At 34.8% G+C, this 12,842-nt stretch overlaps 1 protein-coding gene across 1 annotated transcript in view; it reads right to left on the bottom strand.

Moving 5' to 3' along the window:
* Positions 1-12,842, bottom strand: part of LOC120535134 (unconventional myosin-VIIa) — a 131,769-nt gene that overhangs the window by 16,279 nt on the left and 102,648 nt on the right. Inside the window, exons 35-38 of the mRNA XM_039762746.1 lie at positions 10,471-10,595; positions 10,097-10,254; positions 7,239-7,392; positions 5,051-5,206 (exon numbers count right to left, since the gene is read on the bottom strand). Coding sequence (XP_039618680.1) covers positions 5,051-5,206; positions 7,239-7,392; positions 10,097-10,254; positions 10,471-10,595 — 593 coding nt within the window. The remainder of the gene's footprint in view (positions 1-5,050; positions 5,207-7,238; positions 7,393-10,096; positions 10,255-10,470; positions 10,596-12,842) is intronic.

Below are 12,842 nucleotides of genomic sequence, written 5' to 3'. Positions count from 1 at the left end.
TTTCTTGTATTAGGAACACATGGCGTTGTCAGGGTAAGTAATGTGAAGCTGTAGTCATTTTGTCTGGTACTCTGTCGTGAGCCTGTTCAGATGTTTCACCTGCTCTGAGCAAGCGAGTGGCACTGGTGTGCAAAAAAAAAACCAAACAAACACTTGGCCCCCACTGTCAAAACTTAGAGTTACAAAGTAGTCTGTCTTATGTGTGTGGTCCTAGAAAACAACTATGCAAAATTTGGTCCAGATCAGTCAAAGGTTATAGGATTACATAAGGAACATATGGAAACATGTATATGTAGCTAGTAATCCATAAATGGAGAAAATGAATCATGTATCTTAACAGAGACTACTGACAAAACTAAACAATGACCCCACCATAACAGCATGAACAAAGCTTACCATGAAGGATATAATGCATTTAATATTACTTTGCCAGAAAACTCACTTCCATTTTAATGAAAAATAATATAGACTGAAAGACGGCATGCTAATGGGATCGTTGTTATCAAGACTCTTAGTGGAACTGGTTATGCAGCGATTTGAAAGTGTAGCTCTAACTCAGTTCACCCTTAAAGTTTAGATTCACTACATCGATGACTGATTTGTCCTATTAAAAAGTGACCAGCTGAATGAATTACACAGCAACATCAACTCAGTATTCCATGCAATTCAGTTTACTATGGTAAAAGAAATGAAAGAACTGACGCATTAATTTCCTGGAAATCTCCATTGGAAGAGGTACTGACACTGGCTTAATTAAGAGTGTTTATCACAAGGAATGTAATGCAGACAATAAAATACATTTTTTCTTTGCATATACAGAGTTGTGTTAGGATTCTCTTCAGAAGGATTTACACCCATTGTAATACAAAGAATACTAAAAAGAACAAAAGGCATTATCTTTTCCACCTGTTCACATCAAATGGCTATCTGATGATGTTTATCAAATAATGCTTACATAAGAGACACCACAAACCTCAGCAAACAAACGACTCTAACTTGATACAGCGCACGGCCTCCCCAAATCAGGCATCAAAATAGCGCATACACCTGCTAACACTCTACGGCAGTTCTTTTTAAAGCCAAAAGCAAGAAATCTGCAACAGAGACACTGAACGCAGTATGCAGTATGCCATCCCGTGCTTGTAGAGCTGTATATGAGGGACAAGTATCTAAAACGTTTTCAACATGCATACAAAAATATGGCAATGCTGTCAGACGGAAGGACCTATAATCTCCGATATACGCACATACAAGTTCAAGCAAACACACATTTAACTGCGACATGGTGTAAGTTAAATTCTGGACTAACAGTGCCAGAGAACAACACCCTCCAAACCCCACCTTATTGATCCACTCCCCCACCCCCTAATTTGCTATATATTGCCTTTGATTCCTGTACAGTATGTCTAATCATTTTCCTCTGGTGATGATACCTGGTATGTTGTTGAAAGCTTAGGAATAAAAAACTATTTTAAGATGTGATTCATTTTCTAGCTACAATATATGCAAACCATATCACAGATCTTCACTTTCACATATGATATAAACAGACTGCTTGTTCATCTGAATTTGCAAGATTCACCTTTTGTGAACTTTGCAGGGTTTTTTTTAGCCTTAGGTTAAACTTGATGTACTTTTAATTATTGATCATATGAGGCATTTCCCTTTTACCACTCTGTAGATGTTTGATGACGATGACCCACATAGGGTTCCTTGAGAGGGTGACGTTTTAGTGACATGCTGGATACATTGTTATTTTATGAGCAAGACATTGCATTAACTTACTGTTGATGCTTAAAAAAAATACTGCATCTCTCTGCTGTGACCAAATTAAAATTTGAAATAAAAATTTCATGATCCCAGCTAAAATGTTTTCTTGGCTATGATTCTAGACTCTTGATAGTCTTGAGGTTTCTGTTTCTGGTTTAGAATATTCAACCTCTGCCATTTTGAAAGGCATGTTCTTTATATCAGTCATTCCTTATGGTCACTAATATGGATTCACAGAAATTGATAAGAAGCATAAGAAATTTGACAAGCAACAGGAGACCATTAGTCCATCAAGCCTGCGTGTTTAGCTAATAGCTAAGCTGTCTCAATATCTCATCCAGATTTTTCTTAAAGGTTGTCAAGATTTCTGTTAATGATCTTCTTTTATTGTTTTTCTCTATTTTATTTTTTTCTGCTTTTCTTCAAAACTCTTTCTATTAGTGACAGAGATAAAACCAAACTCCCCACAAAATATGAATATGTAAATGTTAGATGCTTCTTTTTGAAAGATTGCCATTTTTACTTTGGCAAATACATCTGTTGCATATATTTTATCACCATTCATATTAAACAGTGCCTCTGTACACTCTAAGTGTCTGAAAACATTTTAATATTTGTAAAAATTTCTGAACTTGTGATTAAGAAACAGCATTGATATGATGTATACCTGGATAAACATGTGTAAATGGTAAGGTTTATTTTGATGCTTGTAGTGGATTTTTGAAACTATATAGGCTGTAACAAAATGTTCCAAATAATTGCAGCCATCTGAAACACACAACCCCGACAAGAAAAATCATATAATGTTAAAAAAAAAAAAAACAACATATTTTGGCTGTAAACTTTAGAATAATAAAAGTAAATAGTTTAATATTTTGTTTCCTCTTGCCTGGCAGCTCTATCTTTAACATCCTTCTCCCAATATACCTTGCATCTCTACTTTGCACATGTCCAAACCAACGCAATCTTGCCTCTCTGGCTTTGTCTCCAAACTCATTTCTAACCTTGTCCATCCTCGTCGCACCCAATGCAAATCTTAACATCTTTAACTCTGCTACTTCCAGCTTTGACTCCTGACTTTTCATTACTGCCACCATCTCCAAACCATACAACATGGCTGGTTGTCACTACCATCCTGTATAGCTTCCTTTTCATTCTTGCTGGTACCCGTCTGTCACAAATAACTCCTGACACTCTTCTCTACCCATCCCACCCTACCCACACTCTTCTTTACCTCTCTTCACACTCCCCGTTACGCTGTACTGTTGATCCCAAGTATTTAAACTCATCCATCTTTGCCAACTTTACTCCCTGCATCTTCACCATTCCTCCAACCTCCCTCTCATTGACACACGTATTCCGTCTTGGTCCTATTGACCTTCACTCCTCTCCCCTCTAGAGCATATCTCCACCTCTCCAGGGTCTCCTCAACCTGCTCCCTACTTTTGTTACAGATCACAATGTCATCTGCAAACATGATACACCTTGGGGACTCCTGTCTAATCTTATCTGTCAATATTTCCATCACCATTGCAAATAAGAAAGGGCTCAGTGCCGATCCCACCTCCAACTTGAACACATCCGTCACTCCTACTGCAGTCCTCATCATAGTCACACTTCCCTCGTACTTATCCTGTACCACTCTTACATACTTTTCTGCTACTCCCGACTTCCTCAGACAATAATCACATGTCCTCTCTAGGCACCCTGTCATATGCTTTCTCTAAGGCCACAAAGACACAATGCAACTCCTTTTTGTCTTCTCTATACCTCTCCATTAACACCCTCAGAGCAAACATCGCATCTGTAATGCTGTTTCCTGGCATACTTTCTAAATCTTTCTGATTATCCCTCTTCTTCTTCTAACTAACTACTGACAGCTGGAATTATAGAATATGTAGGAATATAGATATATATCTTTGCACACATTACAGTGTTTATGTGTAACACTTTACATTTTAGTTTTGTGTTTCTGCTGTATGTATTGTTGTGTTTTACTAAATTTTGTTTAAGTAGTGCATAGCACACTGAGTTTGTAAGTGAACTACACTTCTAAAATTTTTATTGAATTAAACTAAAAAAATTGAGCGTGTATTTCTGGTATTATATATTTGAATTTTACATTTCTTACTATTCATTTAAGTGTTTTTATCTCCTCTCATTCTCTATAAATTTTACGAGTATAAATTGTAACTATTTTTGTAAATTTTGTCAATTCAACCCATTACCCAACAGACTTTATGGACTCAATGGACTATGATGGCAGGCGCTTCTGTTAAAAGCAAAAAAAAAAAAAGTAATTACTTGACAGTTTAAATGCAAGAGGGAGCATGTAGAACTGCATGGGAATTAAATTATATTTAAAAAATTATTTTAAAAAGTGTCAGTTGTCATTATATATGAAAAATATACTGTAAAACCTGACATGGGCTGGCACACTGCCTGGGGTTTGTTTCCTGTCTCGCGCCTTGTGTTGGCTGGGATTGGCTCCAGCAGACCCCTGTGACCCTGTAGTTAGGATATAGCGGGATGGATGGATAGATAGATAGTGCTGTTTTGCACCTAACACTCAAGCTGGTGTTCTTCAGAAATTTGTCTTCTGAATAGGCAGTGACTTTGGGTCTGCCAAATCTTTTCCTATCATTGTGTGTGTTTGGATTGTGTAGGACACCATACTCACTGACACTTTGATATATATATATATATATATATATATATATATATATATATATATATATATATATATATATATATAGTATATATATATATATATATATATATATATATATATATATATTTTTTTTTTGCAGTTTCTCTAATTTCTTTACACACTTCTAAGGGTAATAATGCTCTGTCTTATTTCATTTGTTAATTGCTGTTTACTTGCCATTATCAGTGGAAAATTGTCCAAGTAGTACTTCAGAGGGTGTAGTAACACAGTTTGTTTCAACTATGCTATAAGACAGAGACTTTCATTATGAATTATTTTTACACTTCACATTTATTTGGAATTGGTAAGTTATGCAGAACTAGCATCCTACCCAGGATGGTTTCCTTTCTTATGCCCAAATTCTCCAGGATAGTACAATCATCATAACACTGATTAAGCAAGATTCACACTAAATTGAAATTAAGTATATTTTCTTAAGATGCATTGCTCCTACAAAATCCCAATTTAGATTTCAGACTCTGAAATTTCATAATTTCAAACAAAAACTGTTTCCCAACTGATTCTTGCCTGTAGGACTATGATTGTATATGCATCTCACACTGCTCTTACCTGAGCACCATCTGTATACGCTGGAGGCAGTCATTGGCCAAGGGCTCTCTTCGGCGAGACTCTAGAAAGCGCTGAGTAGGTTTCAGCAGAACAGAGCTTGGAGGGAACAGGCCACAGCAGAGCCACATCAGCTGCCAGCCAGACTCAAGGCTGTACCTGTAAATATAGTGAAGGTAAAACATGCAGTCTAATATAAAGGAAAGCATTTCTGTTCATAATAATCATTCAAGGAGCATCAGTTTACTGTATGTATATGTATATATATATATATAGATGATGCTTTCAAACACACAGCAAAATTGGTATTGTTTAATCACTGGCAAAGTTTATAAGGTCATTATTATCATGTGAAAAGAGTACAGAGCAACAGCAATTTGTCAAGCATGCCTAGACAAATGAAAATTTAAATTTTAAGGTAAGTCTATTATGCTTACTAATCAGGGCATCATGCATGGTGAATTATTTTACAAATCATGTAACATAAATACATTTTTTACTTTTGCAGAATCAATACATTGATGTTGCATTGATGTCAAAGGTTATCGGCATTATCACAGCTTACTGATCAAATGCATACTTCTCTGTTACTGTACCTCACATACATGGTAAAATATACAATCAAATTACATTGTCATTTTTACATCAATAGCACACATAAAGAAATTAAAGCTATCAACAATTTATTATTAATTGATGGAGTTAAAAAGTCTTTAGACCTGAGGAAAAAAAGAGTTTCTATGTCTATAGGCTTTTATATTTTTGAAGACAGATGAAAAGAAATGTGTTTTAGGGTGATTATCCATTGAATAAATAATAAAGCCAAATTAACATTTACATATATGACAAAATGTTAAGATATCTTAACATATATTTAAAACTCATTACAAGTTATTTTAAAAAATATTCTTCTGTATTTTAAGATATCTACATTATATTTTGCTGTGCCTCAGATGCATTTTAAGATAAATGAAATTGACTTTGAGATATTAAAAAAAATCACTTTCTTTAAAACTTAATATAACAAGGAAGTAATTTTGAGATAACTGTAACTGTATTTTAGATATCTCAAAATAATATTAATATTGTATCAAATGCTTGTTTTTTTAACAGTATGTTTATGATATTTTGAAAAACATTTTAAGATATGAAATATTATGATTCAATGTGTAAGATATTTTACATGCATTTTACTCTATTATACTATAACATGTTGGGAAATTCAACATTTTGTTTAAAAATATGGTATAGAAATAAATGTTGCTGTTGTTATTTTTGAGATAGCTGAAAAGTGGTTCTAGATATGTTAAAATAACTTTCTGTGCATTTTGATATCTAAAATTTATTTTAAGATATCTTAATATAACTACTTTGAGACATGTAAAAAAACACATTTTGAGATATTTAAATCACATTTTGAAATACCTTAAAATTTCTTTTCTTGTAATTTGAGATATCTCAGAGACTTTGCAATATATCTTAAAATAGTCCTATTGAAAACATAGGAGAATTTTACTAGAATTCATATTGAGATATTTCAAAAGGCATTCTAGACACAGTATTTTAAAATGCACAAAAAATTATTTTAAAATATATCAATTCATCAAAATTAATCTGATATACTACAAAATGCTGGGAAAGTTATTTTAAGTTATCTAGAAATGCATTTGAGAAGTCCCGAAATGGATGGAAACTTACTTTAACATATTTCAAAATTAACTTGAGAAACCGTAAAATGCATATCATACAACTGAAATGACAATATGTGAGCTAACAGTTTAATGTCTTGGAGGTAATACCTTTTTGAGAGTCCTTTGATGTTGTGTCAAATGCTACTATCATGTGTGTTCATGCATGCATGCATGTTGTTTATTGTCACTTTGCAGAATCAGAATATTGTGTTTTAGGATTTATTTTAATTCTTTCATTGCAAATATGGGTTACTAGTTTGAGTGTGCATACTACTGCATGGCCTAGTTTGAAGAACTATTCCATCCTGGGGTGTTTCAAAAATTAATATAATAACAAAGTTCCTCTGTGACTCCAGACCAAATAGAGGTGGTTTTGCTGTGTGATTTAATACAAAGCATATTATAAAAAAAAAAAACAATTTTAATTTTTCTGCATTCTTGTTCGAAAGAGACAGGAATAGGAAAGTGACATGGTTAAAAAATTACAATGTATGACAGACCTGTTGTGGTTTGAGGTCAACTGTTTCATTATTTGGCAGTAGACTTCATCCCTTAGGGCTTCTGCCTGCATGGCTGGTTCAAATATTTGATCTGTCAATTCCATTGGGGACCGGACCTGCTTAGTTGGATAATCCCCCATATATTTCAGGATCGGTGCTAATATATTTAAGGAAAGCTGAACAGCAAAGAGAGAAAAATACACATAGCTACTTTAACACCCTGACTAGATTCCACCATTGTTTTGTATCTGACCATAAAATATCTGTAATAGTTGATATGTTAATCCCAAAGTAAAACTCATGAATGCATACTCATAGGCACAAAAGAGATCTGGGTCCATTTTACCCGCCTTGCTAAACCTTTCAGCTATGTATACAGACTTGCTTAACCTGAGATAAGATGTTAGAGAATTTATACCAAAGTTGTTAAATACAGGCAGGTCTATAAGTAGTTGGATGGTGACACAATTTTCAGAATTATGGCTCTGTACGCCACCACAATGGATTTGAAATAAAGCATTTATTACATGAAAGAAGTGTAGACTTTCAGCTTTAATTTAAGGGGTTTACCAAAAATATCTTGTGAGCTGTTGGCGAACAACAACCATTTTTCTGCATAGCCCTCCATTTGCAGGGGTTCAAAACGTATTTGGACATTTGACTGACAAGCTGTTCCATAGACAGGCGGGACCAGTTCCCTCATTATTTCATTAACTATTAAGCAGGTAAAAGGTCTGGAATTGTGGAATTTGCATTTAGAAGCTGTCAATGTGAACTCTCAATATTAGTTTCAAAGAGTGATCCAAGCAAGTGAAAACAGCCAATCATTAGGCTGAGAAAACAAAACAAACCCTTTAGAGAAATGGCAGAAACACGAGGAGTGGTCAAATCAACCATTTGGTACACTCTTATAAAGGAGGAACACACTGGTGACCTCAGCAACTCCAGAAGGCCTGCACAACTGTGGAATGCAGCTGTGCTGGATGCTTGCAGAATTCTGTCCTCGGTGAAGGAAACCCCTTCACAACATTTAGCCAAACCAAGAACACTCTCAGGGAGGAAGATCTGTCATTGCCAAAGTCTACAATTAGGAGAAAATGTCATGAAAGTAAATTATCACAAAGTGCAAACCACTGGTAAATCTCAAGCATAATAAGGACAGATTAGATTTTGTCAAAAACATTTTTAAAAACCTGTCCAGTTTTGGAACAATCTTCTTTGGGCAAAGGTAACTAAGATCAATATATATCAGAATGATGGAAAGAGAAGAGTATGGAGAAGAGAAGAAATGGCTCATGAGTCAATGAATACCACATCATCTAACATGGTAGAGGCAGTTTTATGCCATGGGTATGCATGGCTGCGAATGAACGTCAGTCACTGGTGTTCATTGATGATATGACTTCTGGCAGATGTAGCAGGATGAATTCTGAAGTGTATAGAGCTATACTATCTACTCAGATTCAGCCAAATGCTGCAAAACCGATAGAACAATGCTTCACAGTACAGATGGACAATGAGCCAAAACATTCTGCGAAAGCAAATCAAGTGCTTTTCAACTCATAGTAGTGGAAGATATTTCAAAGACCCAGTCAGTCAACTGACCTCAAACCAATTGGACATGCATTTCAGTTGCTGAAGCCAAAACTGATGGAAGAAAGTCCAATGGACAAACAGCAACTGAAGACATCTGCATTAAAGGCCTGGCAAAAGTATCACAAGGGTGGAATCCCAGCACTTGGAGATGGCCATGGGTACCAGACTTCAGGCAGTCATTGACTATAAGGAATTTTCAACCAAATCCTGAAAATGATCATTATATTTATGATTATGTTAGTTTGTCCAAGTACTTTTGAGCCCTGGAAAATAGGGAGACCGTATATAAAAATATCTGAATGGCTCAAGCGATGTTTTTGGTAAACTCCTTAAATTAAAGCTGAAAGTCTACACTTCGATCACAAAATGATTGCTTTATTTCATATCCATTATGTTGGCTTACAGAGCCAAAATTATGAAAATTGTGTCACTGTCCAAATACTTATGAAACTGACTGTAACCAAAACACATAAAATTTAAAAAATCAATTTAATAAATCACTGTGGTCTTGCATGGCTTTAAGGGGTATTGCTTTGCACATGATGGTCAACCTCTTACTTTACCATAATAGTAGCAATAATTGCAATGGGCTCAAGTATTGCATTTAATCCTCATTTTCAGGACTTTTTCCAGGAAAAAATGAATCCTCCATACACATTGTCATCCATCCACGTCTTCACAGAATGAAGTTAATCCAATTGTAAAATTGTATACCACCACAGTTCACCCCAGTAACACTGGGATAAGGGAAGAATGAATCACAGAAAGGATGTTGGCCAGTGGTAGTTCACAAACACACACACACACACACACACACACACACACACACACACACACACTAAGCACCCAACACACACACACCCACGCGCGCAAACACACACACACACACTTCTCATTCATGCTGAGCCAACTCACAGTTGTAAATTAAACTAACATTAAAACAATTCCTAACTGGAAAAAAAGATTAAAACCTAAGAATGAAACTTAGTTTTCCTAAATACTGCATGTGACCTAAATACTAACTATTGCACCAACCAACCATGTTTTGTAATTTTTGTCACATTAAGTGTGTGTAAGCATACTGTATATGGTATGCCCTACATCATCAAGCCAACCTCTAACAGTTCATTATAGTGAATTCTGTGATAAAAGCCTTGAAACATATATACATACATATTTCTAAGGAATAAAAAAATATGTTGGCTGAGGGTTGAAAGAACCATTTAGATGATGTACTTTATCAGATTTTTCATAAAGGATATCAATAAAAGTGAGGCAGGCCTGATGACTTAATTCTGCATCTCCAACTAGTTTTTTCAGGAGTGGCTGTTTGATGGGCTCCCTTGAGCTCACCCACAGCCTTTCTTTTGTAATCCCCTTGTTGAGAAGTGCTTTGTTTAGATTGTCTTTAGCATTTGATCTGGAAAAAAAAAGGGGGGGGGGTGAAATTCATGATCATGTGTAGGTGGAAGCTGAACAAAATTAGTTAAAAATGCACCACAAGACAAGCTAGATATTTAAAAACACAGAATACTTGATATGTTGGGAAGAGTCTTAACCTGTAACAGACATTTTAAAAATACAGGACCTAGCTTCTGAATCACAAAATGGTATGATGCCAAATCTGTCTGACTACCTGAAATGCTCATAGGAGAACTCTTTTAGAGAATAGGGTGCAACTCTTGGCTCTGAAGTGACCACATCCTTTTGTGTGCTCTGCACTATGCTCTTCCTCTGTTCCGGAGTCAGTGACAGCAAAGTCTGTCAAATAAACAAATACAGAAATTTACTTAAAACATTTACATTTTCAGGCTTATACACTTAGAAAAGTAGTACAACTATTTAACTGCAACTGTCAGTTTTTAAAACTACTTCTGCATATAATACACTCTTCCTTAATCAAAGAGTTAAAAATTGTTCCGAATTAAATTCCTTCCTTGGGTGTTCTTGAAACGCCTCTCCACTCCCATTCTTTTGTTATTCAAAGAAATTTTTGATGAAAAACACTACAAACTTCAAAACTGAAGGAACACATGGAGGCAGATGCATAGTTTATTAAAAGAACTCTGTCAAAGTAAATTTAATAAAGAATCTTCAAAGTGGTTTAACTCAAGCTTTCAGCACACTGCGTTCGAGATAAACTTTACTTTTCAGTGAAGGATATTTTAGTCGAATGGATGTCATAATGGATAAAATATATTATATTGTAAGATGCATACTCATTATAATGTTATTAATCAATCCCCTGTTGTTTTTACTTGCCTTATGGCAGTTTGCATCACTGGGTGGGTGAAAAGGTATGAAACAAGAATGAGAAATGAATACCAACCCATCACAAAATCCCAAAATTGTCACACACATACAAGCAAATTGAAAACACAGCACAGCTAATTAAACTTTAGTCATTAGAGGAAATTTAAAACTCAGAAGGAAGTTTATCCTGAATTTAAGAACAAGTAAAAGTGACAGAAAGGACAGGCTCGCCTGGAATAGAGAGTATTACTTAGACATAATGATGTACCAGTATTACTTATCAATATATTAAATTCTATTTCCTACACTTTCATCAATTGTCACAATCATAGATGGCAATTAAAAATATTAGTCATACAAATATTGCACAGAACATAATAATTTGTTCCCTGGGTCAGCAAATTATAACCAAAGCAAAAAAGTCACTTGAGGCTTTGCAGGAGAATCCAAACAGTCACTCTGAACCCCACACGAGGTAGGTTTCCCTTCAGCTCCTACACATATATCAATAATTCAGCAATTTAACCACCAGTTTTCTTTGCTCAGTTTTTCTATTACAGGGCTTTTAGCAGTTAGAAACTATTATTGCAGCATAAAATTAAAAGTAGGATTCTATACTGGATAAGATGGTAATGCTTTTCAGGATATATTCATGTAGTCAATCTGAAGTGTGTCTTTTAACATCTTTGTGAATGTAACTAGAGGAAACTTGTACATATTTAGAGAGTACGGACAAATTCTACAAAGGCAGAGTCAGGATTCAATTAATTTCCGGTGCCTGGATCTTTAAGGCTGTAAAATTTGCCTCCATGCCACCCATATTCATCTCCTGTTTATTCCTTTATACCACAATATTGTACATGTGTTGATGTAAAATTTGCCTGGGATACAGACCAGCTGAGGAAATGCATTTGTGCCAAAAAGCAATAAAATAATTTCCACTGCAAACTGATATATGATGATTAAAAAAAACACATTTTTGTAAAATGTCTCAAACACAAAAGGAACTGACAACTGAATAGGGACAAAAACAAAAGCACAGTGTGTCCATTACTAGCCCATTCAAGTCTGAGGAAATTTTATTATGCAAGAATTTCAAAATGATGGTTTTTCCACTATGAAAAAATGGTGAATGACTTTATTTCCTTGTACTTTATATAAATTAATAAAAACATTTCTAAACTGATTGTCTCATGCATAAGGAATGCAAGCTCAATACTTAGTTCCTAGCTTTCTTATGATCATTTACAAATCTAGTATACACACTGCTTTGTTCAATTTAAAACTCGAGAATACCCAATTATTGAATGAGCAACTTGCATGCAAATCACACTAAAGAGTCCAAGAGACATTTCATCTTTGAATTAGGAAAAGTGAGATGAAATCTGAGAATGGATGTCCAGTTCCTATCTTACATGAGAAGCAGGCATCCAGTCTCAATAATATAATCTAATTATCTAGTTGCATGATGTAATCCTGTTTTATCTCTTTATTTTTGGTACTGCCCTTGTATGCTACATCATATTTTATCTTTTTATATTTATTTTTTGCATTTTTTGTTGTCCTTGTATGTTGCACCAATACTATCAAGAGAAATTGTTAGTACACATTAGTGTGAATTTTGAGTGTAACTTGGATAATATGTTCAGTCTTAGGAATACTATTGATGAGAGCATGAGGAACCATCTGATTTGCCACACAGGTTATGCAGCACACTCTAAAATGCCCTGACATAGGCCTTTAGATTACATCAGT

This window comes from Polypterus senegalus, chromosome 1 (assembly GCF_016835505.1).
Source record: "Polypterus senegalus isolate Bchr_013 chromosome 1, ASM1683550v1, whole genome shotgun sequence".
NCBI classification, from domain to species: Eukaryota; Metazoa; Chordata; class Cladistia; order Polypteriformes; family Polypteridae; genus Polypterus; species Polypterus senegalus.
Note: the sequence above shows the minus strand (reverse complement) of the source record. Positions and strands in the feature narration are given on the sequence as shown.